General features: G+C 40.6%; 1 protein-coding gene across 1 annotated transcript; it reads left to right on the top strand.

Moving 5' to 3' along the window:
* The first annotated feature begins 361 nt into the window (after positions 1–361).
* Positions 362–27,939, top strand: OIT3 (oncoprotein induced transcript 3). Its single transcript, XM_077778621.1, has 9 exons — positions 362–422; positions 4,445–4,819; positions 6,072–6,179; positions 11,997–12,119; positions 15,878–16,000; positions 17,718–17,878; positions 19,742–20,157; positions 25,254–25,353; positions 27,016–27,939. Exons 1-9 carry the CDS (start codon positions 362–364, stop codon positions 27,187–27,189), a joined length of 1,641 nt encoding a protein of 546 aa, XP_077634747.1. The 3' UTR covers positions 27,190–27,939.
* Positions 27,940–27,998: the final 59 nt, after the last annotated feature.

The following is a 27,998-nucleotide window of genomic DNA, read 5'->3' as shown; positions in this document are numbered from 1 at the left end:
AGGGGATGTCCCTTATTTAGAGTTCCCTTCTGGATAAGATACTGGAGGCCTTGGTGCAGGGAGTTCTTGAGAGAGAACAATAGGAGGAGAGGGATTGTGACGGCTTTCTCCCCCACTGAAGAAAAATATCCATAGCCCTGTTGACGACGTAAAGCAGTGCTTCTATCTGGGGTCAAGGCCAGAGCAATGGACACCTTGTCCCATTCATCCTCTTCCTCTGATAAAGTCCCAACCAGTACTGTAAAGTCTTTTTTCATAAGAGCCTAGTGACTTTTTTTTTTTAAGTGCTTGAAAAAGAAGAGACGAAGGACAACTGGAATTAAGAGGATTTCCAGTCTGTTGTGCTGGCTGGTCTAGAAGGATGTCTCAGTTCCTGCTTCTCACCTGCGTCTTAATCACCATCACACCTGCATCACCAGTGGGTGAGTCTTGTGTCACGGACTTGGCACAATGCGCTTTTTGATGTAGGAATTCGCTATTATGAACAGATAACTAAGAACTAGGTTCCAATATCTTAAATACTGATTCTAGAATAGTATAAGAAAATGTATGACAGCCCATGATAGATATGTTTTGAAAGAATTTCTATTTCACGTTCCAATTAGCCTCTTGCCTAGGCATCCAGAATTTCCGTGGGTTTGCCCTAGCCAACAGCTCTCCACAAGCTAAATATTTCTTGGAGTTCATGTAAAAAGAATTCTAACTTCTTTATATTATAGGCACTTGTATAATTCCAACTTTAAGAGCAAAAAAAAGATCTTTAGAGTTGAGGATAGAAGGTTGTTTTGTTTTGTTTTGTTTTGTTTTTAATGAATCCAAGGGACTGAATGAAAGCTTTATCCCCATGTAAGGCATAGATCTGGATAAATCGAACTTCTCAGTCTGGACATCTGAAAATAAGAACTTTTTACAGAGACTGAATGAATCTTAAACTCTCTCCCTTCTCAGGCTTGGCACAAGACTGGCCAACGAGGCAAAACAAAATTCCAGTTCCAGCTACTAACACATTTCTCCTTTTTCCAATAGAATTTAAGTTCTAATTGGAAGAGAGAGTGAGAGGAGATTGAGATGGACAGAGCCATCCTGTTTGGCACATTTGAGTAGCTCTGTTTAATTGACCCTGATTTATTTCTTCAGGGTAACTCAGGTCTTGCTCTAGCACCCTTAAGGATAAACATTAAAAAAAGGCTTGAGACCCCAAGAAGATGTGAAAATTAAGGTAATGTGGTACCCTGGATGGGATCCTAGAATAAAGATGGGCAAAAATTAAGGAAGTCTAAACTATGGACTTATAATGTTTTACCTCTGGGTCATTAACTGTGGAAAAGGTATCGCACTAATGTACAATGTTTCATAATAGGGGAAACTGGGCACGGAGTATACGGAAACTCTTTGTACTATTTTCTCAATTATTCCCTAAATCTAAAATTGTTCTTAAAAAATAGTCTGTTAGAAAAAGATAGGCTTGAGCTAAGTTTAATCACCCCGTATCTGCTGCCAATAACTAAACAAGACTTGTCCCAGCAGAAGTCGCCCCCACCACCGGGTAACTTCCACTCGCTTTTCTTCCCATTCTTTACTGCTCACTCTCCCTCTAGCACCTCTTGTTCCCACACCTCATACATCTTCTCTCTTCCGAGATCTTTTGTTATTTTATGTTTTTATTGTAGCCCTTCTAGAACTTTGACTCAATGCCAGAAGCAAGATAAATAAAGGGAGGCAAACCATAAGAGTCTCTTCAATACAGAGAACAAATTGAGGGTTGATGGGTGGGGGTGGGGTAAATGGGTGATGGGCATTAAGGAGAGCACTTGTTGGGATGAGCACTGGCTGATGTAAGTAAGTGATGAATCACTGGGTTCTACTCCTGAAGCCAAGACTGTACGGTATGTTAACTAACTTGAGAACTAAAAATGAATGAATGAATGAATGAATGAATGAATGAATCACTTTGGGGGCTGGAGAGCCCGGAAGGGAGTCTTCCCCTACAGGAGAGGGGAAGTGAAAGAAAAAACGAGGGGAAGGGAAGAAGAGGAGGTGAGAGCACAGGAAGCCCTGGAGGAAAGTAGGAACAGGGAGGACCAATAGGGAAGGAAGGACCTGGAGAGCTTCCAGGCCCAGCCCGAGGGGGGCAGCATCCCCCCACCTGGAAGAGGCTGGGGACAGAAGGGTGGGGACGCTGGCTGACTTTGCTCTCTGCATTTGGCCTCCATGAGGTACCTGCCCTGGGAACACACAGGCTTCCAAGCATCCCAGGTGGGGGTCCCTGGATGGGAGCCTTCAGGCAGGAATCCTAGTAAAGGCCGAGGAGCTTTCTGGCAGGGCTGGCCCCAGACTCAACTTTGCAAGGAACCGACAGGACTGTTCTTTTTGAAGGTCTCCGATTTAAGGAGTGTATACATCAGCAATTTAGGATGCAGTATGCATAATACCAAATGCCAGGCTCCACACTGAGAGACTGAAAACAGGAATTCACACCAGTGGCCAGATTATTAAAGGATCGAAGTCGTGGAGAGGAATGGGTATATTTAATGTTAGAAAATACTGCATGGGTAACTTAAAAATACATATACATTTTACAGAAGATAGTCGGTAAATTTCCCCTATTTGTGCCATATGTCCCATTCAACAAGAGGAAGTGAACTTTTAACAAATAACACAAGAAATGACAGTTAAATTTAAGGAAAAACTTTACAAATCATGAAATAGTTGAGGGAGGTTTAGGAATTTCTGCAAAAGCCATTAAAAGTTGAGTACCTAACCATTTCTTATAAAATTAGAGCCAAGGAGAGCAACTAAATATTTCTATGAATTTATAATCACCTGCGAAATTGTCCTGGAAACCTTGCTTCTTAAGAGAACCGCAGCTGGGAGAGCAGATGAGGGCATTTTTCCCTTTTGAGAGGGGAGAGAGTCGGTATGAGGACATTTCCTGCCCTCAAGTGACATCAAATACGGTGTAAGGCACAGCTGGGATATCTCAGGGACATTTTAAAAGAGAGAGAGAGGCCTCTGCCAGGTGCAACTCTGCAAATGTGTTATTTCCAGAAAGTGCAATAGCCTACTTACTTCCTGTCCCAAACTTTCATATTCTTCTTGGGGCCATTAGCACTAGGCTACACCCTCTTCTACATGTGACTGAATTGAGAGAGTAAATTGGAATTTGAAAGTAGACTGAGAAAATTCAAAATATTTTCTAGACAACTGAAACTTTATGATCATGGCCCATCCACATTTAGTTATTGTGCAATATTTACTAAAACTGAATTTCCTGCCTACAAAATGTATCGATGGGTCTTAATGTGAATTCCCTGCCTACAATGTCAGGTAAGTTGGCCTTACGTGCATTATAAAGGATAGTACTCTCTGGCTGGTATTCCTTTCTAGAATTTCTTGGTTTTATACATTCTTCATAAAAACAATTTGCCTGCATTAATTCCACGTTTCCTTGAAATTGAGGGAAGCAGTGACTATACAGGGGATATTGGTGTCTTTAGTCATTTAAATATTTTTGATAAGATATTTGTCCATGTGAGTATCCACTACAAAGGCATGCTGGAGAAATTTGGCTGTATAGTGATGCGTGGCTAATTGTTTATACACAAAGTTCATGTTTTCAATAAGCTTTCAACATATGCCAGCATTCACTTTGAGAATACCTTTGGTAATTACTTGTCAGGATACTGTGTATTTCAAAACAGTGGACTTGTGCCAGAGGCATCTTCCTTTTCAGTGGAATGAGCTGTGCTCCTTTATTAACAAGTCGAACTTTCCAGTAGCGCAAAATGTTATTCACAGCCTTGCTTACAAATGACCATCCAAATACTTTTTTAAAATGTCTAAGATGAAAAGCTCACAACACTGAGATGCAGCCTCTTCATTACTCCGTAGCTGAACTAAAATCTCTCCCCCCAACAGCTTGCTCCTGCTCTTGCAACAGAACACCTACATTTGTGAAAACTGATGCATACTCTTCAGTCTTTTTTTTCCTTCAAAGTATAGTTCTCCTCTTCTTCCCAGTAGGTAATTTTTAGTCTGGTCTCTAGACACCAGGTTTGTCTGTGCTTTCGTATAATATAGCCTTTAAGTGAACACAAGACTCAAAATATTGTCTGACTAGTAGAGAGTTCAGTGAAACTAGAATCCTCAACTCCCTTGATCTGAATAACTATCCTTCTATCAAATGATTAATCTGGATAAAAAGTTTAGTCCAATGCTAACACTAAATCATAAATAGATTTGAAATAATTTTGCAACAGGCATTTATAAAACATGCTGAAGTCAACTTGAGGAATCTTAAACAGCTACTGTTTGGGATTTTAGATTCTTTCTTTCTTCAACCCCAAAAAAATCAAAACATAAGTCAAAGAAGGTGGACTCAAGCTATCGCCATTGTAATCTGAAACATCACAAGGTGCCTCTGAGGTGTCCATTTCATTCCTAGCCCTAGATCCCTGTTCTGCTTACATCAGTTTGAATGAGCCATGGAGGAACACTGACCACCAGTTCGATGAGTCTCAAGGTCCCCCTCTGTGTGACAACCATGTGGATGGGGAGTGGTACCGCTTCACAGGCATGGCAGGGGATGCCATGCCCACCTTCTGCATACCTGAAAACCACTGTGGAACCCATGCACCTGTCTGGCTCAATGGCAGCCACCCTCTGGAAGGTGATGGCATCGTGCAACGCCAGGCCTGTGCAAGCTTCAATGGGAACTGCTGCCTCTGGAACACCACGGTGGAGGTCAAGGCTTGTCCGGGAGGCTACTATGTGTATCGTCTGACCAAGCCCAGTGTCTGCTTTCATGTCTACTGTGGTCGTGAGTACCGTCTCTGTGCTCTTTTCCTCCCCTTGAGGGCCACAGATGGCATCAGAAAAATGCTGTATGAAATTCAGTGATGGTAGTATCTCAGAGTCTAAATAGCATTGACTTAGGGCCCCAGGTAACTTCCGATTGTGATTTCTGTGATCTGTTCTCAGATTTCTGTGGTCTGTTCTCAGATTTCTGAAGATGTCCTGAAGAAACAGAAAGGGAAAGCAATTATGACTTTGATCAGTTCTATTTTATTTTGCCTTTGTTCCACTCAAGCAAAATATTAGAAAATGAAATGCTGATTTGTTGAAAAGTTGAAATAGTGGATTCCAATCTTTTTGAGTATGGGGGACCCTTTTAAAGATATATATCAGACATCCATAAGGTAGCACTGTGCTTAGTATCCATTGATTTATTTAAATGACAGGTAACGAGAAAAACCTACTTGAGATCAGTAATAGTTTAAAATGAATTTTTGTGTTATTAATCCCATCAAAATCTGCATGCATTTAAAAAAATTTTTAATGTTTATTTATTTTTGAGAGAGAGAAAGACAGAACACAAGCAAGAGAGGGGCAGAGAGAGAGGGAGACTGAGAATCTGAAGCAGGCTCCAGGCTCTGAGCTGTCAGCACAGAGCCAATGTGGGGCTTGAACTCACAAGCTGTGAGATCATGACCTGAGCTGAAGTCGAACACTTAAAAAAAATCTATATGCATTTAAAAAATAGAGTACAGGGGCGCCTGAGTGGCACAGTCAGTTAAGTGTCCAAATTTGGCTCAGGCCATGATCTCACAGTTTATGGGTTCAAGCCCCAAGTCGGGTTCCATCTGACAGCTCAGAGCCTGGAGCCTGCTTCAGACTGTGTCTCCCTCTCTTTCTGCCCCTCCCCGACTTGTGCTCTGTCTCTCTCTGTCTCTCAAAAATAAATAAGTGTTAAAAATTTTTTAATAAAAAATAAAATACAGAGAAAAATAGGGCATGACACTTCTTTAATCGACAGCTCATATTTGGTGAGGTTTTAGATTTGCAGAAACTCTATCGCTCATGGAGCTGAAGTTGGGAACCATTGATCTAAATGACAGATGTCCCTGGGCAGTATCTCTTTCCACTGGGTTATGTAAACCCTGAACTATGAGAATTCTCAACGGTGGCCAAGATCTCCTATCTCATGATTGAACTCATGAGGCTTTCCCATGAATGAGAGTGTCCTCTGGGCCTTAACCCCTCATGAAAGGTCGACTTTTATCCTTTCACAGATTTTTATGACATCTGTGACGAGGACTGCCACGGCAGCTGCTTGGACCCCGGTGAATGCACATGCTCTCCGGGAACCGTGCTAGGCCCGGACAGGCAGACATGCTTCGGTAAGAAACTAATTTTGAAATGGAAACAGGCCATTCACATCCAAAGGGCAACTCAAAAACTTCCTGACTGTCATTTTTCTAGTTTGTGTCTCTAAACACTTAGAATGGCATTTGCCCCTTTAGTTTGTGACAAAAGCCTCAAACCAAATTTAGACTGTGTGAAGGAACAGTCTAGACTCACACTGTCCAGTACAGCAGCTCTACCCATGTGTGGCTGGGGAGCTCTTGAAATGTGGTCAGTTGTGGGGCTGCCTTGGCGGCTCATTCTGTTAAGCATCTGGCTTCAGCTCAGGTCATGATCTCACGGTTCGAGGGTTTGAGCCTCGCATTGGTCTCTGTGCTGACAGCTCAGAGCCTGGAGCCTGCTTCAGATTCCGTGTCTCCCTCTCTCTCTGCTCCACCCTGCTCATGCTCTGCCTCTCCGTCTCTCAAAAGTAAATGAACATTTAAAAAATATTTAAAAGAAAAGAAATGTGGCTAGTGTGACTGAAAACCTAAATTTTAATTTTACCTAACTTTAATTTAAAACCTGATGCTTGATGGGCACCTGGATGGTTTGGTCGGTTAAGTGTCCCACGTCAGCTCAGGTCATGATCTCACAGTTCGTGGGTTCGAGCCCTGCGTCAGGCTCTGTGCTGACAGCTCAGAGCCTGGAGCCTGCTTCTGATTCTGTGTCTCCCTCTCTCTCTGACCCTCCCCTGCTCACACTGTCTCTCTCTCTCTCTCTTCCTCTCTCTCTCTCTGAAATAAATAAAACATTTTAAATAACACATTTAAAAAATCTTTTTAATTAAAAAAAAAAACCAAACTGACACTTGAGGGGTGCCTGAGTGGCTCAGTTGGTTGCCCAGTCAATTCTTGATTTCAGCCCCAGTCATGATCTCGCAGTTCTTGGGTTCGAGACCACATCAGTGTCTGTGCTCACAATGCATAGCCTGCTTCAGATCCTCTGTCTCCCTCTCTCTGCCCTTCCCCCATTCTCTGTCTCTCTCTCTCTCTCTCCTCCCTGCTCCTTCTCTCAAAAACAAATGTTAAAAAATTTTTTTTAAACTGATACTTTATTCAGTTGTTGGAAAACTGAAAATATTTGGGACAACTTAAGTAACCAACAGTAAATGTTATGACTCTAAATGCCAACCAAGTATTTCTCTTTTTTTAATGTTTGTTTATTTATTTGTGAGAGAGAAAGAGAAAGAGGCAAGGGAAGAGAGAAGGAGAGAGACAATCCCAAGCAGGCTCCGCACTGTCAACGCACAGTGATCCCATGACATGACCTGAGCTGAAATCAAGAGTCAGCCCCTTAATTGACTGAGCCACCCAGGCACCCTCCCCAAATAAGTGTTTCAAATGAAAATTTAGTATCCAGGGTGCCTGGGTGGCTCAGTCGGTTGAGCATCTGACTCTTGATCTCAGCTCAGGTCTTGATCCTAGGGTTGTGAGTTCAAGCCCCATGTTTGGCTCCAAACTCAGCGAATAGCCTACTAAAAAAGGAAAAGAAAAAAAAAAGAAAATTTTAGCATCCAAACTGAGATATGCTGTAAGTATAAAATACATACTAGGTTCAATCAAAAATGAATTAAAAATATCTCAATAATTTTATATTGATTTTATACTGAGAAGAAATATTTTAGACATATTGGATTAAATGAAGTGCATTCTTAGAATTTGTTAATGTGACTACTAGAAAGTGTTAAATTATTTATGTGGCTTGCTGTGTATTTCTGTCAGATGGCTTTGCACTAAGATTATCTAAGAACATACTCCTACAGCTTCACTAACATAATTTTGGTTTCTCTGAGCAGCAAGAAATGGGAGTCAGATTATTTTCTAGGAAATCTAGACTTCTCTGCTTGTACACATGTGTTTTTGCCTGTAACTGGAACAAAATAGAGTTGAAAAACCCAAGACTGAAGATCGTAGCTTTTCCCATTAATGTTACGAAGCTTTTTGTATCCAGACTCAAGTAGATTCAAAACACATTCAGGGACAACCGGGTGGCTCAGTTGGTTAAGCCTCCAACTCTTGATTTCAGCTCACATCATGATCTCATGGTTCGTGGGTTCGAGTCCCTCTTCGATGAGAGTGCAGAGCCTGCTTGGGATTCTCTCTGTCTCCCTCTCTCTCTGCTCTTCCCCTGCTCATGACCTCTCCCTCTGCCTCTCTCTCTCTCTCTCTCAAAAATAAATATATAAATATTTAAAACATACCCAGAGAGAAAGAGAGAACTGGCCCACACTTGCCTCTTCAAGAACAGTAACGGGTCAGAATGGAATGGGGATTAGGCTGAAAGGTATATAAAAAGACTCATATTTTATGAGACTGACGCGCTGCCTGCTGCTCTAAGAAGGCGACAAAAGATTCATATTTTAGAAAAGTTTTTGTTCTTCAGCCTCCTTAATGAACCCCACTGACCACCCCATGGAGCATGTTTATGCCCTCCCGTACCCGCTCTTAGGGCTCTTGCATGATGGACTTGGTGTGATTTAATGCTAAAAGGTTTGGGATACAGAAGACAATTGTCCTGTAATCTTCCCTAAACTCCTTCCCTATCCCTCCTGTCTCTCTCTCTCTCTCTCTCTCCCTCTCCCTCTCTCTCTCTCTCTCTCTCTCACACACACACACACACACACACACAGTGTACTTGGAAAATATTTGGATTCATATTAAGCCAGGCTTTGGTTCATTACTCAGCTTTTTTTCTTAATGTTTATTTAAGAGAGAGAGGGAGAGAGCAAGCAGGGGAGGCGCAGAAGAGAGAGGGAGACACAGAATCCGAAGCAGGCTGCAGGCTCCAGGCTCCAGGCTGTCAGCACAGAGCCCAAAGTGAGGTTCAAGCTCACAAACCTCAACAACATGACCTGAGCCAAAGTCAGATGTTTAACCGACTGAGCCACACAGGCGCCCCCCTCCCCCAGCTTTTGTTATAATATAACATTTGAATAGATAAGATAGTTAGCTGGGTCCCAGATTAAACAACATGAAAGGTATACAGTGAGATGTCTAGCTTTCTGTCTTCCATCTGTCTCATTTCTCCCTCCTCCAACCCCATCTCAGGGAAACTCTCATAATAGTTTCTGATGTCTGTTCCCAGGGTTGCTTCAGATAGATATTAAAAATGTAAGTATATATGTTTACATACTGCCCCTTTTTTTACACCAAAGGTTGCATATCATACACATTTCTTGGTTAGCAATTTATGTTGGACATGTTTGCCTAGCACTGCACAGGGAAAACCCCTCAGTTCCTCCTCCAAGTCTGTCATGAATTCCCTGAAATTAAAGGCAAAGTTTTGCGTTAATGTCAGTGTTCCTTTGTTTTTAAAAACAATAAAACATAATTTTAATTATTTATTTTAAATTACATAATTTTTTTCAGGCCAAGAGAAGGGTAAAAGAAAATAATACAACAGGATTATTAGCCAGGAAGATAAAATAATATAATTGATGTACCCAGATTTAACTGTAGTTCATTTTTCTCCCTTTTTTCTTCATTTTTTTAAGTAAACCTTTTGGGGGGGCCCTGGGTGGCTCAGTCTGTTAAGCATCCGGCTTCAGCTCAGGTCATAATCTATCAGCTTGTGAGTTCAAGTCCCGCGTCAGGCTCTGTGCTGACAAGAGAGCCTGCTTCAGATTCTGAGTCTCCTCTCTCTCTGCCCCTCCCCCACTCATGCTCTGTCTCTCTGTCTCTCTCTCAAAAATAGATAAAAGCATTTTTTAAAAAGTAAATCTTTTGTCTTTAAAGTTTATGTATTTGTTTTGAGAGAGAGAAAGAGTGTGTGCACAAGAGCAGGAAGGGACAGGGAGAGAGGGAGAGAGAATCCCAAGCAGACTCCGCGCTGTCAGTGCAGAGCCCCGTGCTGGGCTCAAACCCTTAAACTGTGAGATCATGACCGGAGCTGAAATCAAAAGTCAGAGGCTTAACCCTCTGAGCCACCTAGCCGCCCCCCTTTTTCTTTTTAATGAAATTTTACAGATACAAATGAAGCCATCTCACTCCATTTCTTTTTTCATTTCTCTTTTTCACCCTCTGGGAGTAATCACTGTTTTGAAATTAGTGTGTGTCCTTCCAGTCCCTGTTTTTATGCTTTTATTATTTATGCATGTACCCATAACAATATATAGCATTGTTTTTGTTCTTAAAATGAACACAAAAAAATGATAGCTTACTCCATGCGTGAGATTTTTCCCTAGAGTCTACTCATAAAAGTGGAATTGCTGGGGTACAGAGTATCTGAGGCCGTAAGTGACAATAAACTCCCAAATAACAATGGCTTAAATCAGTAGAAGTGTATTACTCCCTTGCATAAAAAAAGAAAAGAAAAGAAAAAAATCAATCTCGAGGCAAGATGTGCAGGCTTGGGACAGAGTGTGGCCACATCAGGAAAGCTGCCCCTAACCTGGCCTCTAACCTTCCACTTTCCAGGCAGGAGTAGTCCCAGTAAAGAGTATAACCTTTCCCACTATATTTTTCATTTCTGCAAATTCTGTGCATTTGTTTGGTTTCAATTCTGCTTTGTCTTTTTTGCGTGCTTCTTTTATCTTGGTTACTATCCTTTCTTTTATCTGTTTAGTAAGCATTGCATTACAGATTTTTCTGGATTATTCTGTTCTCTCCAGCTCAAAGCCTTCCACTTGTTATCTTGCCAAGCTGTTTTCATTGTGGATCATTTCCTCATGGGGAGTGTTTTGTGGCAAACCACCTTCTGCTGTAATTGTGTTTCTGTGGAACTCTGCTCTGACCGCCGGGTTTGTGGAAGTTTGACGACAGAGCAGTATTTCAAATGCTTCTGTCAGGCACCACAGAAGCTTCGTCGGTCCAAGCCATATTTTATGCCAAATTCTTAGCTCTAAGATCCCCGTTTCACATGGGAATGATAAGTTCATGCTTCAATCATAGCAAAGCCGGACTTGGGGTTTCCATTGTTTATGAAGGATTTTCTCTCCCCTGAAGCCTCAGAGAGAGCTTGCTTACTGCTTCCGTGGGCCTCGGGGCAAAGTTCTTCTACTCTCCCTTTCATTGGGGGGATATCTTTTCTGGGATCCTGGATTTAAGCAGGGTTTCAGTTGCAACTCACCTCCTCTCCTGAGCCCAAGGCCATCCCATCTCTCACCCTGTGGGTGTTCAAATCCCAATCCCCTATCCCCAACTCCAAACCATGATACATGTATCTCCCAGGCTTTCCTTCCTTTGTAGAAGGAAGGGAATCGACATTTGCATTTTTTATAGCAAGCAGCTATGCATTTTTTTTTATAGCAATAGTACTTATCCTTCATCAGATTCTTAAAAAGTTTAACAGTCATTGCTTAAGTACCGTGTAGGAATATTCCAATATTTAGAAGAGACTTGAAGGGCAGTTGTTCATATTATAACAGAAGATTGCCTCACACAAAATTTTATCAGCTATTTATTTCTGCACTGTAAGTTCCTTTGATGTCTTTTTTTTTCCCTTTGATGTCTTTAAAACACAGTTTGATTTGTAAGTCTGTTTTTATTTAGTGACATTTCAGGAACTCACTGGAGAAGGTGAGATTCAACAATACAAACAAATAGGTGAAGCCAGGTAACAACAGAAACTTCATTTCCCCAGTTTTGCTATTAGAAGGGAATTAATTGGCAAACAACTAAGTGCCTTCTGTTCTAGCAGAGGGCAGATGGATGAATGGTTAAGGAGATCAGGTTGATGGGAGTGATTATACGGATTATAGAAAAGGTGTTGGTGTATCAATAGGCTCTGAAAAGATGTGAAGACTGCTCAGGGGCTTGGGAGAAGAGTGAGTTGCTCAGCAGTGTGTAAATAGGGTGGTTTCTCTTTTACAGATGAAAATGAATGTGAGCAAAACAATGGTGGCTGCAGCGAGATCTGTGTAAATCTGAAAAATTCATTTCGCTGTGACTGTGGGGTTGGCCGTGTGCTAAGAAGTGATGGCAAAACGTGTGAAGGTGAGAATGGGTAAAAAGGGATTCAAATCAAGATCCCTGACTAAACCATTGGCTTATTCTTTGACTGATGTTCATGAAATTGACAAAAGGGGTTTGCCATCACTGGGGACTGTCACGTTGCAGGCAGAATTCAGTTTTGATTTTATCTTCAAGATTTAACAGGAGGCAGTTGTTGCATTTTGCAAGAGGCAGACCCCCCTTCCCTTTATAATAAGTAAATTCTACCTTCAACATGTGGTTGGAACTTACAACCCCAAGATCAAGAGTCACAAGCTCTACCAACTGAGCCAGCCAGGTGTCCCGAGAGCCACATTTTAATTTGGGAAATAAAAATAGGGTATTATGCATTTCTCAAGCTTTAATGTGCACATAAATCACCTGGGATCTTGTTAAAATGCAGGTGGTGATTCAGTAGATCCGGGGTCAGGCAAAGATAATACATTTCGAAATAACTTCTAGGTGACGCCTCTGCTACAGAGCCAAGGAGCATACTTGGAGTAGGAAGATAATAGAGATGGTTATAAGCAGGGTTTCTCAAACATTCCTGCTGAGGAGAATCACCCGGGTACTTTCAAATCTGGCCCTGCCGAGGCCTCTCTCCTGGAAACTTGGTTCAGGGGGGCAATATGGGCCTTAGGATTTGTGTTTTTACCAAGTTCCATTAGATGAGTCTTACCATCCTGGAAGTTTGGGAAATTGGTTCACATGAAGGCATATTTTTCCCCTCTATGCTTTGCATTTACTGGAGATTAATACACTTTGGGGAAGATAAGTAAAATTTTCTATTTTTAATAGCAGAAATGTTGTGTACATTTTATATGATTAAGTAATAAAAAAGAATTTGTAATGTATGTCAAATAGTTGTAAAGGAAGTTGTATGCTCTGACAACAATATGAAACATAGGTAATGTCCCTTCTCTAAGACACATTTGCCCTTGCAAATTATCACAACTAACATGTCACTTCCACTTTACTGAGTCTGGATCTCATACCATTGTGAGTCGAGGGACCAAAAGAAAAATAAAACCCTCTTTGCAGATTATATGAAGAGATCAGTGGCTTAATTATTATTATTTACAGAGGACATATGATTTGTCTGTGAGGCTAATCAAATTTATGGTATAATACTGCTTATAAGAGTTCACTTTATTCTGGTTATATTCAACATAATAAATAATACTACCCCAGAAGGAAAAATTATGGCTAGTTCCCACATTTTATTCCATGCAACAAAGTCTGCATTGTTAACTGAGGGACCATTAGCCAGAATATTAAACTACTGTCACTTATAACAAGACTAAATGTACTTTAAATTTTATTGAGTAAGGGTAATGTCCTGAATCTTCTTTAAATCTTAATTATTTTATGTAATAATCTTTGCATATTTAAATATTAATGAAATGTTCCATGAGGAACATTTGTAATTATTCACAAAGATTTTATTGGCAGTGTTTGCAATTGATCTTCATATAATTTTAAAACCTAATAATCATGATTGAAAAGTACTTTAACAGAAGATTAAATTTATACATGAGGTATACTTTAGCATTAAGATTCATATTTGAAACCTTAAGTTTTATTGATAATCCAAACATATTTGTTTTTTTAGTCTATTAAATAATTCTATCTTCTTTTTTAAAATAAAAGCCTCTTTTTAATTTTATATAATTTGTATTGTTTTGTTTTATTATGAAAATCATGTTCATAGAAGAAAATAAATACAAAGGAGTAAATGAAAGGTAACTAAAATGACCCACAATCCCACTTGTCAAATGTACCCAAACATTTGGAATATTCTCAAAAGAGACTTAAATCCTTTACATCAACTTAGAATTTCAAATTACTTTGTGCTTTGCAGTTTTAGACCTAGAAATATCCTGAGTGAACATTCAGTCCAACCCCTTCCTTTTATAAATATTGGAATTGAGACCCAGAGAAATTAAATTGACTTAAGGGAGATCATTTTTAGAAAAAAAAAAATTCCCCATTAATGTTGATTTAACATTTTCTAGTATATTTTTCTGCTGTCTTCTACATTGTTCTATATTATTTTCAGCTCTTTCAAAAACCCATAGTAGTACTTTTATTCTTTTTAAGTATCCAGATTTATAAACAGGTAATAGCCTAATCCTTCTTAAGTTTTGCAAGGATTAATTCACTGCAAATTTATACTCTTTATATGTTTCACAAAAATCAGTTGATCCCAGGTTAATTTACTAATGTTCCAAAGAAGTAATTTTTAAAAAACTATTATTGAACTGAGAATTATAACTGTAACTGGAAATCAGTGTATGTCTTTCTTTGAGCACCTGAGATGCTTTGAAAGCCTTCCCTTTATTTATCTTACTCCTAGAACAGAGGCAGCAAACTTCTGTGTAGACAAAATAGTAGTTATTTTAGGCTCTGGAGATCATATGGAATCTGTTCAAGCTGCTCAGGTCTGCACTGCAGTGAGAAAGCACTCAGAGACAACAGGTAAATGAATGAGTATGACTGTGTGCCAGTAAAACTTACGTCTGAGTTTGATGACCCCTAACAATGTCTAGAGCCTACAAAGGTCATTAATTTTCCCAACTAACTATGAAATCATCTGGTAGTTTATTCAGTTTTCAAGTGAGTATTTTATTTTTTGTTCATTTGGTTGAGTATGCTTTTTGAAAATGCAAAACTTTCAGGGCACTGCGTGGCTCAGTCGGTTAAGTGTTTTTGACTCTGGATCTCAGCTCAGGTCTTGATCTCAAGGTTGTGAGTTCAAGCCCATGTTGCGCTCCACTCTGGGCACGAAGCCTACTAAAAAAGAAGACGAACAAGAGGAAGAGAAGGAAGAGGAAGAGGAGGGAGGAGGAAGAAGAGAAAGAAGGTTGACAAAGAGGAAGAAAGAGGAGGAGGAAGTAGAAAAAGGAGGTAGAGGAAGAGAAGGAGAGGAGAAAGAAAATGCAAAGCTTTTTAAAAGGAAAATTTAAAAACCACTTCAAAAGAGGAATGTCACAAGAGTGTGTGAGAGTGTGTTGTCCAGGCCTCGTTTTTATAAGTGTGCTCTTAGCCCAAGGCATGTATTCCACTGCTATTGTTCCTAAATATTTGAGGAGAGAGTTTGGCAATCCAACCAACTGGCAATAAAGGATCCATCTTTCTAGTCTATTTGAATTTATATTCTGTCAGTCTCTTTTATATCGGTAATATGCTATAAAATTTCAAAGTGGGTGGATTCAATGTTACAGCAACTAAGAAATGACTTTTGGGTCTTCCTCCCCCAAACTCTAGTATAACCATTAGAAAAACAGACAAATCCAGATTGAAGGCTCTTCTACAAAATGACCAGCTTAAGAGGTTAGAGCTTTAGATGTTCTAAGATTGCTTTTTCTAGCTATAACATTTAATAAACATTTTTTTTATAGTTTGTTTTTGAGACAGAGAGTGAGCAGGGGAGGGGCAGAGAGAGAGGGAGACACAGAATCGGAAGCAGGCTCCAGGCTCTGGGCTGTCAGCACAGAGCCCGCTGCTGGGCTCCAACTCAGGAACCATGACATCATGACCTGAGACGAAGTCAGACACCTAACCGACTGAGCCACCCAGGCACCCCTAATAAACATTTTTGTGTGTGTGGGCTTCCCTCCATGACTCAGTGACTGGGTTAGGCCCCAGTGACACTGCGATGTGTCAAATATATTCCCTGATACCAAGTGCCATCCCAAGAACCAGAATTCTTGGAAAAGAGGCCTGCAAGATCATTCCCTTTTCTTTTGGTTTTATTGCAGACATTGAAGGATGCCACAATAACAATGGTGGCTGCAGCCATCTTTGCCTTGTGTCTGAGAAGGGCTATCAGTGTGAATGTCCCCGGGGCTTGGTGCTGTCTGAGGATAACCACACATGCCAAGGTAGTACATGGATGGGCTTAACCTCAACCTCCACTCTCCCCCATGAATCTCCCTGCCTTCTTCACTCAAGTGTGTCAGTATTCCCATCTTGTAGAGCACCAGCTCTTTCAGCAGTGTGCATCCCTACACCTTTACTCTGGGATCATTCAAAAGAGCTGTCTAAGACAGTATTACCAAAAAGTTCATTTTCTTTTGCTTTTTAAAAAATTGTGGAAAAAAAACATATAACAGAAAATTGAGCATCTAAACCGATTTCAAATGTATAGTTCAGTAGTGGTAAGTATATTCACATTGTTGTGCAACAGATTTCCAGAACTTTTTTATCTTGCAACACTGAAACTCTGTACCCATTAAACAACAATTCCACCCATCCCTCCCTCCCCACCTCCCACCCTGGCGACCACTATTATATTTTCTATTTCTGCAGAGTTTGACTACTTTAGACACCTCACGTAAGTATGTATCTTTTTGTGATTGACTTATCTTACTTAGCATAACATCCACAAGGTTCATCCATGTGGCATATGACAGGATTTCCTTTCTTCATAAGGAATAAGGAATAATATTCCACTGTATTTATATACCACATTTTGTTCAGCTGCTCATTCGTTGATGGGCCCTTGAGTTACTTCTACATTTTAGATATTGAGAATAATGCTGCTATGAACATGAGTGTGCAAATATCTTTTTGAGATCCTATTTTCAGTTCTTTTGGATAAATACCAAGAAATGGGATTGATGGATCATACAGTTTCCTTTGCTTTTTACCTTTGATTTTTTTTCTCTAACTTCTATTGTTAGTAGTATAATAGTTAATTTTGAAGTCTAAGACACTGACACAGTTCCTCTCTTTTCTAACAGATAATTGGGTGGTGAAACTAAGTTGAAAACCCTAGGGAACTGATTCTTCTCCCTACAATTACAATATGAGCATCAACAATCCTCTGAGAACCATTTTCTGGAAATCTAGTTATTTATGTCCAGAATATTAACTCATTCATCTAGCAAATATTTAATGAGCACCTATCTCTGATTTCTTTATACTGGGTTATTGTTATGATATATCCTCCCATGTTGATATTGTCCTCATATATTTTCTGACAGCACCCAGACGTATTCCTTTTAGGGTATTTGTAGAGTCTGGAAAAGTGAACACAGCAACACTAAAGAAAAGCAATCTTTTTCATATTAAGTTAAAATGGAATTTATAGTCAGCATTTATGGTTTACTGAACAATGCAAGGACAATTTGGAACTCTTCCCCAAGTGCACTAACGTTGTTTTTATTACCTCTGTTTTATGAGACATAATTAATGGTAAAGTCAAAGCAGTACTGTTATATAATTTAAGCCTACAGCAAAGCAGTACTTCTTCTGTATTGCCAATAAATTGTGTTTGTGCTAAAAGTTAATCCTTTAGGTGTTTCAGGTCATAGAACTATGCTATCCACACTTTGAAGTAAATGTTGAATTGAAACTTAAACACAATTTTTCCTCATTTGGGGAACAAGTATGTGAGGGTTGTTATTTGACCACAACCCTGGGAGTTAGGAGTCGTGGTTTTATTCACCAACTTGTTTTGAGCCTCATGGGTTTCCTTAAGGTTAGAGCAAAAATCTCAAATTGTGTGAAGTAAAACTTATTTCTCCTAGAAGCCGTCCTTATCCTTCTCCCAGTTCAGACTTCCCAGTTCTAACAGTACGCCCCTTTCTGCCACAGTTCCCGTGTTGTGCAAGTCAAATACCATTGAAGTGAGCATCCCCAGGGACCTGGTTGGCGGTCTAGAGCTCTTCCTGACCAACACCTCCTGCCGAGGAGTGTCCAATGGCACCCATGTCAACATCCTCTTCTCCCTCAAGACATGTGGCACAGTGGTCAATGTAGGTTCTTCCTGGAGGCCGCTTGGGGAATGACCAAAAGCCAGTTATGTGGGAGGTAGTTGACAGAGATATGCAGTGTGGCTTGTGAAATACTTCCACATAAAATAATGGAGCTCAAAGAATCATATGTTGTGCGCTTAACACATATTATTGAGCATCTGCCATGGCCCTGGCACTGTGAGCACAGGGGAGGTAAGAAGACTTCTGCTCTTTCTGTTCTTAAATAGTCCTATCTCTCCATTATGTGCAGACATTTTCCCAAGTGCCTCAGCACCAGCACTGGGAGGCTGGTTGCATCTCCTCTGACCAATTATTTTACTTTTGAAGAAAGCAAATGACACAGATGAAAGTTCACTTATGAGGTAACAAATGAGTTCGAGTGTTGAACTAGGCAGAAGTTCAAGGTTTGTACTTTCGTCCAAGAATCTGCATTGGGGTCTGAGGAATATATGAAATAAGATCCTAACGTTTGAGAACATACACAGTAGTATTGAGATCTCACACACACACCCACCCACACACACACACACACACACACACACACAATATAAATAAGAAACAGCGAGGGGCTCCTGGGCAGCTCAGTCGGTTATGCATCCAACTCTGGGTTTCGGCTCAGGTCATGATCTCACGGATTGTAAGATGGAGCCCCACGTCGGGCTCTGTGCTGACAGCGAGGAGCCAGTTTGGGATTCTCTTTCTCCCTCGCTCTCTGCCCCTCCTCCACTCATGTTTGCTCTCTCTCTCTCTTTCTCTCTCAAAAAGAAAAAGAAAAAAAGAAACAGTGATACAGATGACAGATGCTATCCCAGTTCAGAAAGGGACAAACACTGGAGCAGTCAAGACAAGTGTGACTTTAACTGGAGTGGAAGCACGTGTGTGGCTTATACAGACAGAGGAAAACAAAGGGCATTTCAGATGGGAAACAAGTGAGCAGGTCTCAGAGATGGGAATATTTAAGGCTATACTCAGTGAATGGGCAGTGCAGACTGACTGGCAAGGAATTCATATTGGAAAAGGAAAGTGGAAAAGTAGACGGGGGGAGGCTGTGCTTCCAAAGATCTGCCTTGTGTGCGAGGGTGAGATATTTGGGCTCTATCCCATAGAGGGGGGTTGCGGGCACTGTCATGATGAGATCAGAAGCCTGAGAAATGGATAGAGGAAAGAGGACTTGGATCCAGGAGATCAGGGCAGAGATTCTCATGACCATCTGGTTAAACAAATATTTATTTGCTGAATCTGACTAACAGAAAGTCAGAGAGCTAATTGAACTTGGATTGAGACATGAGGGTGGTATCTCAGGAGAAGGTGGTCCCACTTTAGGCAAATTGTGTTTATTGTATCTGTAGATAGTTAAGTGGAAAGGCCCTGTGATGTGTTGGAGTTGCTGGCACCCGGGGAGGGCAGACAAGGCTGGAGATAAAGAACTGAAAGTCATCTGCATAAATGTGATAGCTTAAGTTCTGCCTGTGGATGAGTTCAGCACAAGGTCAGGCTGCAGCCTGATCAGCAGGTCTCGGAGTCCAGAAAAAAAATAATATACAGAAGTCATTCCTTCCTAAAATACCAGAGCTTTGAATTTGCTGATTCTGCATAGTTCAGGTTTTATGAGTAATACTCCAAAGGAATGTGTGGGTTGACCATGAACAGTCAGAACATCTTGCTAAAAAGAAGACAAGTGATTAAAAATAAAAAATTAAAAAAAGCTTCAGGCTTTAGCAACCAAATCTCTAATGTGTTTTGATGTAAATAGAAGTTTAGAGAATGTTACAGTCAGGGTTTTGGGGGTGGGGATGGGGAACTCCTTAGAAATAAACAATCAACATAAAATCTTGTTCCTCTCCTGGCCCTGGCCGGGCTCAGGTGGTAAATGACAAGATCGTGGCAAGCAACCTTGTGACAGGTCTACCCAAGCAGACCCCAGGGAGCAGTGGGGACATCATCATCCGAACCAGCAAACTGCTGATCCCAGTGACCTGTGAGTTTCCACGCCTGTACACCATTTCGGAAGGCTACGTTCCTAACCTTCGAAACACCCCCCTGGAAATCATGAGCCGCAGTCGTGGAATCTTCCCATTCACTCTGGAGATCTTCAAGGACAATGAGTTTGAAGAGCCTTACCGGGAAGCTTTGCCCACCCTCAAGCTTCGAGACTCCCTCTACTTTGGCATTGAGCCTGTGGTGCATGTGAACGGCTTAGAAAGCCTAGTGGAGAGCTGCTTTGCCACCCCCACCTCCAAGATCGATGAGATCCTGAAGTACTACCTCATCCAGGATGGGTAATTATGCTGCTAACACGATTTACTAGCCCCAGTTCACATCCACTTTCTAAGTACATAAGCATACTCGCTTATTTCCTAAAATAACACGGCACTCTTACGATCTCTTAATTGCTTCAGAAGGCACTCATTGACATATTGGAGGTAAAAACTGGTGAGGGAGTGGAGAGTCAAAAATGACTCCGGGGGTCTAGCTCAGGTGACTGACTAGACGCCATTAACCAAGATGGGAGACTATACGTAGAAAAGCAGGTTTGCGGTGAAATATTGAATATGATAATTCCAAATAATACTATTGAGTTGTAAATGCCTGCAGGAAATATGGGAAGAGTTCAGTGGGCAGTTGGAAATGTGTATCAGACCTTGAAATAAGGTCAGGACTAGAGATAAAGGAGCAAGAATCATCCCTGTTTCTATTTGAAACATAGGATTGATTAACCTGTTCAGAGACGGGGTAGAGCGTGAGTGTTGGGGGTGGGGGGTTGACTGATAACTCTTTTTTTTTTAAGTATGTTTTAAAATACTTATTTTTGAGAGCAAGGGAGAGCACTAGCAGAGGGAGAACAGGGAAGGAGACAGGATCTGAAGTGGGTTCTGCACTGACAACAGAGAGCCTGATGTGGGGCTCAAACTCACAAACCTTGAGATCATGACCTGAGCCAAAGTCCGTTGCGTAACCAACCGAGCCATCCAGGTACCCCCTGTAAACGTGTCTTTTAAGAAGCTTGGTAGCAAGGGGCAACTCCTGGTTTTGGCTCACAGTTTGAGTTCAAGCCCCGCCCTGCTGGTGATCTCTCTCTCTCAAAATAAGTAAATAAACTTAAAAAAAGAAGAAGCTTGGGTAGCAAAGGAGAGAAAAGAAATACTTGGAAGGTTTTAAGAGAAGAAAGATCAAGTGAAATTTGGTTTCTGCGTGCTTGTTTTATGCAAAGGTGATTTCCTTTATCTCCTAAGGATCCGCATTGAGAACTAACTGTGTGTGGCTCACGGGATCATCGGAAGTTATCCCATCCATTGCTTACATTCCCAGGAAAATTACACTCAAACCCCAAACTCATGGCAGAATCTTATCAGTTTCTTCCTTGTTCTTGATGTCAGGTGGGACATATCTCAGGTAGGGGCAGGGTCTGCAGCTGAATGAAAGGGAAATGGTCTAGCAAGAGTACCACACGGGCCATGCCCTTTGTTAACTGACCTGATGGACTCTGAGATGTCTACTTAGCTTTTATCTACCAGGTCTCTCACCACAGGCAACCTCCATCTGCTGTTGTCAGTCTCTTGCACAGTGATTTTCAAACGTTGAAGCACATCGGATCAACCAAGAGCCTTTTGTAGAAAGCAGCAGTACCCCATGCTTGTTCTCCCCATTCTACTCTTACTGTCTGAATTCCAACCCTTGTTATCTTTCACCTGGACAAGCTAAAACAGCCTCCCAACAGCCCCCTAAGTCCCAACCCTCAAATCTCAGCTCCAGGAATCCCTGGGTATCCAATCAAAAGGAAGACAAATTTTAAAAATTCAAAAAATATATATATATGTGGTCATAACCATGTTGAAAACTTTTGATGACTCTTGATTTCCTTCAGTTAGTAAATTCCACTATTTACCAGCAGGAGTACTTCTAGCCTCAGATTTCTGTAGCCTCCTTCACTTATGTTCCGAACATGGAAAATTTATCATTCTGAGCTGTTTCGGATGGCCAGTAATAGGTCTCATAGGAGTCTATAGCTCTTGGGATTTCTTGCCATCTTAAAGTTTTCTCCACAAAGTTTTAAAGTGAAAATTAGAAGTATCATTTTTTATTTCTTATTTTCACTCACATACATAATGTTAAATGGATTAAGGAATGGATTTTCTCTTGTGGGGTGGGGGGAGTAGATTTTGGTTCCTTTTTTTTTTACAGCATTATTGGATACCATTCTCTCTCTTTTTTTTAAAATTCTTTTTAATGTTTTATTTATTTTTGAGAGAGAGAGAGATAAAAAGACAGCATGAGCAGGGGAGGTAAGAGAGAGAGGGAGACACAGGATCCAAAGCAGCCTCCATGCCCTGAGCTAGCTGTCAGCACAGAGCCTGACGTGGGGCTCGAACCCACGAGTCGTGAGATCATGACCTGAGCCAAAGTCAGACACTTAACCAACTGAGCCACCCAGGCACCCCATGGAGTATCATTCTCATACAATGAACATACACATTGAAAGTGTACAATTTGGTAAGTTCTGATGTATACATTCATGAAGCCATCACCACAATCAAGATAGGGAACATTTCATTCCACAAGTGTTCTCTTACCTCTGTACCTGCTTTTTGCAAAAATAAATATATAATCATAACTCACTTACTGGAAAAAGAGGTAATCTACAATCTCAATAAAGTTTGCAAAGTTTATTTATGTATTTGTTATTGAGTTAATAATTTGTTATTCAGTCCAAACACTCAGTTAAGGACTATATGCTTTTTATTTTAGACAGTTCTAAGAAGCTGTGCCATTTAATTTTTCATCCCTTAGCATGTACAAAATAGCAATAAAGAAAGTTACAGGAGAAATTAAAATGCTTAAAAGCCAGAGGCAAGAACCCAAAAACACAGCTATAGAGGTCTGTTGAGTAACCAGGTAAATAGTCCCATCTCTGGCACAATAATGGATAGTACTATAATGGCATATATGAGACAGTTCCTCAAGATAAAATCCAACTCTGAGCCTGGCTGACTGTGCCTCACCCTCTGACCTCTGCCTTCTCCAGTTTCTGCTCCTGGCAAAGGAAACTATAGGAAATTCCCAAACTCTATTGTTTCTTATACCCTTCTGACTACACCTGCTGTTTCCTCTGCCTGAAATCTTCTCCCTCCTTTCTTGCTGCCTGAGTCTTACTGGCCCTTCAAGATTCAGCAGGATTTCTTTCCTCCATGAAGCCTTTCCTAATTCCTTCTAACCTGAACTAGAAATGTTCTTTCCTTGTCAATGCCTAACCTATAGTAAGTGTCATTAAATATTGACCAAATGAATTATGGCATGAGCATTTAACATAACAATAATCTGAGGCTAGTCCAGAGCCCTAAAATAAACATAATGCTGTGTACTTACATTTATAAACTGTTTGATTATTCATTGTCCTCAGCTTAAATTTAAATCAGGCCAGTTTCTCCTGATATTTAGCACATCTCATTCACTTCCTTCCAGTTTCAGTTGGCCTATGCTTTGAGAATGCAAAGTAATTTAATACAAGCCCACGCAAAGTAGAATTAGAAAGTCATTCTGCAGAAAAAGGAACATATTGAACTCCAAAATAAAATACTGGACATTTGGGGAATCGGGATGATTTTGGACTATGCTGTACCATTGTTACTTTCTCTCAACACACCAACTTGGAGTTGATGAACTAGCATTGGGTAATCATGGCAAACCCAAGTCAAGAGCCAGAATTTGTCCTGGGTTCTCTTCTGTAATATATTACCCTGTAACTACTCTTTCTGCCTCGTTCTCTTTAAAAAAAAAAAAAAGCAATAATAATTTTAGGTAAAAATAAATTGAAAATGGTAAGGTACCTGGATGGAAAGTGCCATTTTCATATCATGTTACTCTTGTTATCATGGATACAGACTGTAAACTCCTTGACATCACAGACCATATTATTCATCTTTATATCCTCTGCAGCTCCCAGCAGAGTATGCTGCATTAGATTAGATATGCAGTAGGTATTTATTATAGAACATAATCAAAAGATGGTATAAATTAACTTTACCTCAGGAAAATGAAAATGAGTACATAAATACAAGAAATAACAGAGACTGCATTATATATTTAGATCTTCTTCAGTTCAGAGGACTATGGTCATATAAATCATCAGTGGTCATATAAATCACAATCCCTTATTTTTAAACAATTTTATTGGATTTTTCAACTGCACTAAAACAATACTTAGCAATGAACTAGAAAGCGATCTGTAAGCACATGGGGCAAGTATTCAATTTCATAGACTTTTACTTCTGATCCCCACTTTTTTTCCTGGCCTGGCAGACAAGAACTATTAGGTTCTATAAAAGGGAAAATATACTCAGGGGAAAAAATTTTCTTTAAAATTCAGAATGGGAAAGATGATACAAGTGTCATCCCTGGCCTGTAAGGAGAAAGTGTTCATCAAATACTAAACTTTGGTCTCAAAACTGAGAATCAATAACACATCTTTTCCCTAACTAACCCTAATGTAAGCCTAAGAGTTTCACTTCAAGCAGTAGACCTGAGATTAAAACCCTATGAAACTAAAACTTAGCATTAAATTTGGGAAAAGAGGAATTACGACAATTGGAAGGTGAATGAACTTTCCCCAGTAGAACCAGCTATTCTCTCTGGAACTTAGATCTTTAGGCAACTCGTTGATATACAAGTTGGGGTTTGCTCATCTTTGAACCCCCTTTGGGGGTTAGTGTATTTTAAGGATCCAATAAATATTTATGAAATCTAGTTAAAAGAAAAGCCTTTTGGGGGCACCTGGGTGGCTCAACCGGTTGGGCGTCCGACTTCGGCTCAGGTCATGATCTCACGGTTTGTGGGTTCGAGCCCCACGTCGGGCTCTGTGCTGACAGCTCAGAGCCTGGAGCCTGCTTCAGATTCTGTATCTCCCTCTCTCTCTGACCCTCCCCTGCTCACGCTCTCTCTCTCTCTCTCAGAAATAAATAAAACATTAAAAAAATTTTTTAAAGGGCTTTTTAAGCCAATTATCAAGTATGTGACTGCAGAATTTCTACCATATATTATGAATGAAACACAGCCTTACAAAGATATCTTCATTTCAAAAGATATCTTCGGAATAAACGTGGTTGGGGTTGCTAGCACTTCAAAACATTGACATGTCCAGAGGTTCTTGTGTCCAGTTTGTGGGTACAGAGACTGAGAGATGATTAATGAGCAGGACTGTATCTTAAGATGCCTTTACAGGGAGTGAATTTTATTTTTCCTTCATTCCCAACAAGCTTGAGTTCAGCCCAGCCTCCTCCGCCCAGTCATCCACGCTTTGAGCCAAACACATTGGACTGGATTGTTTTTCCACCTCTGTGGAAACTATCAAGTCTTATGTGCTCTCCTGTCTTGTTTTCAGCTGTGTTTCGGATGACTCAGTGAAGCAGTACACATCACGGGACCACTTAGCAAAGCACTTTCAGGTTCCTGTTTTCAAGTTTGTGGGCAAAGACCACAAGGTGAGCTGAACACCTTTACCTTGTAACCTACATCCCCACCCCCACCCCTGACCTGAGCCTCCTTTCTTGGTGGCCCAATTCGTTGACCTTCTCTATGAGCCCAAAGTTAGGGTCTGCATTACCTCTATGAAAAATACTGTAGGGGCACCTAGGTGGTTCAGTCAGTTGAGCATTCGATTTCAGCTCAGATCATGATCTCACAGTTCATGAGTTCGAACCCCATGTCAGGCTCTGTGCTGACAGTGGACCCTGGAGCCTACTTCAGACTGTCTCCCTCTCTCTGCCCCTCTCCTGCTTGTGTCCTGTCTCTCTTTGACTCTCAAAAATAAAACATTTAAAAAAAATTTTTAGGTAAAGAAAAATACTGTTGAAGCCTAGTCTACCTCATTAATGTCACAATTATCTGTCTCCCTCCCAATAAAATCACTGTGCTTGTTCAAAGAAAATACTATACAATCAGAATTTTAAATCATTGTGGGCAGATGTGGTTGAAAAAGTCTGCTTAGTAGTCATTGGCAAAGGATATGGACAGAAAATTCACAGAAAAGACGAATAGAAACTTGTTCAGTAAAAATTGTTTCATATGGCAGTTAAAACTATTGGAAGACACTATGCATATTAAATTTATAAAAAATTTATCACAATGCTTGCAAAGTTATAGGGAGAATAATACAGTGACAGTATAAATGGATATACTTTCTGGAAAATTGTCTGATAATATGTCGTAATAACCATGAAAATCATCATATTCTAAAAACTCCAATTCTGACAGTTTCTCAAAAACAATCAAGCAAAAAAAGTAAAACAAGATTTGTTGGGTGTGTTTACAGAGCACTGTTACTTGGGAAATGAGAAAAAGCCCCCAAACAGGCCCACCATATATCAATTAGTGCATTAAGCAGTTATTAAAATGAGAAATATAGGAAAAGGAGATATGAAAAACTTTTATCATAACAGTTTACATGCATATTGAATATGCTACATTTTTGGAAAATATACATATACAGAAGTTGTAAGAGGCTGCAGATACTATGTTAAGGTGGAGGCTCTTTTGGTTTTTGTTGTAGCATAGCTGTTTAAACATTGAAACCAAAGGTAGTTTATGAGACCAGTATTCTTTCCCACACTGCATTTAAGTGAATTTAAGTGAACAGTTGTATCACTGTTCCAGAACACCTGCCAATTGTGATGGCTAATCCTGATCTCCCTCCTCAAGCAGTCAGCATGCTTTGGGAGGTAACTTGTAGGAAGAAGCTTGGACAAAGAACCTGTTATTTTACACAGAAGTGTGTGGACACCATTTTTCCCAGACTTTGATGTTAAAAACGAGTATGTTAACATTACTAGATGTTGCCTTCTCAAAGGTCTCTTCTGTCCCTTTACACAAGCAGAAGTTATGGATGTGGGGTTCTAAATCACCCATATGACTCAGCGTGTTGGCCACCTGACTAAGGGTGTGAACCTGGGCAAGTTTCCTAACCTAAGTCTCAGTTTCCTCCCCTGTAAAATGGGGACGATAACATCTACCTCAAAGGGTTGTTGTTTAAATGAAATGAGAGAATATAAATGAAACATTTGGTATAGCGTCTAGCTTCTAGAAAGGGCCCCACAAGTGGCAGCTGTTATCATTATTTTTGTTAATTATAATTATGGTCTTTCCAGGAAGTGTTTCTGCACTGCCAGGTCCTGGTCTGTGGAAGGCTGGACGAGCATTCTCGCTGTGCTCAGGGCTGCCACCGGCGAATGCGTCGCGAGGCCGGAGAGGGAGAGGCTGCAGCTGGTCCGCAGAGCCAGATGCTGACAGGCGGCCCGATCCGCATCGACTGGGAGCACTAGCGCCACCCAACACCCGAGTCCTGGCTTTGGGCCACCCACCTCTTTGGAACTCCTCCCTACGCCCTCTTAGAGCACCAATCGACACCCTAGAACATGGCGCTTCTTTAAACCCCATCCTGTGGGTTGAGACAGACTCCCATAATGGACTCATTCTGACTTCGACCCCTGGGTCACACGCATGGGTCACACATGGGACTGATCTGACCCATGAAGGGCTTTATCTTCCTAACGTCGAAAGCTACGCTGTCCCTGCAGAAAGCACATTACCTTCCTACAATAAAACACCTCGTGGGGTGCCTGGGTGGCTCAGTCGGTTGGGCGTCCGACTTCGGCTCAAGTCGTGATCTCATAGTCAGTGGGTTCAAGCCCTGCGTCAGGCTCTGTGCTGGCAGCTCACAGCCTGCAGCCTGCTTCAGATTCTGTGTCTCTCTCTCTCTACCCCTCCCCTGCTCACTCTCTGTCTCTCAAAATAAAATAAGGACATTTAAAAACAAAAAAACAAAAAAAGCCACCTCGTGTAGGATACAATAGGACCACTGAAATCAAAAGCGGGGCATGATATTTTAAAGTATAAACTTAAAACAAATTAATTAGTTGCTTGAAATTATGACGTAAATACCCAACAACTCCTTAAGTATGTAAATAATAATTATACCCTGAAATTTCAACTCAAACACTGAGTAGTTATAGGGGATTCAGAAGTTTATCAGTATCAGTGTGTACTAAAAAATATTATTTGATTTTACTCTTGCACAGTGTTTTCTTTTGATATTTTTATATTATCTTAAGTGAAATATTTTCAATTAATA

This window comes from Crocuta crocuta, unplaced genomic scaffold (genome assembly GCF_008692635.1).
Source record: "Crocuta crocuta isolate KB4526 unplaced genomic scaffold, BGI_CrCroc_1.0 scaffold167, whole genome shotgun sequence".
In the NCBI taxonomy this organism is placed as follows: Eukaryota; Metazoa; Chordata; class Mammalia; order Carnivora; family Hyaenidae; genus Crocuta; species Crocuta crocuta.
This window is presented reverse-complemented; position numbering and strand designations above follow the sequence as displayed.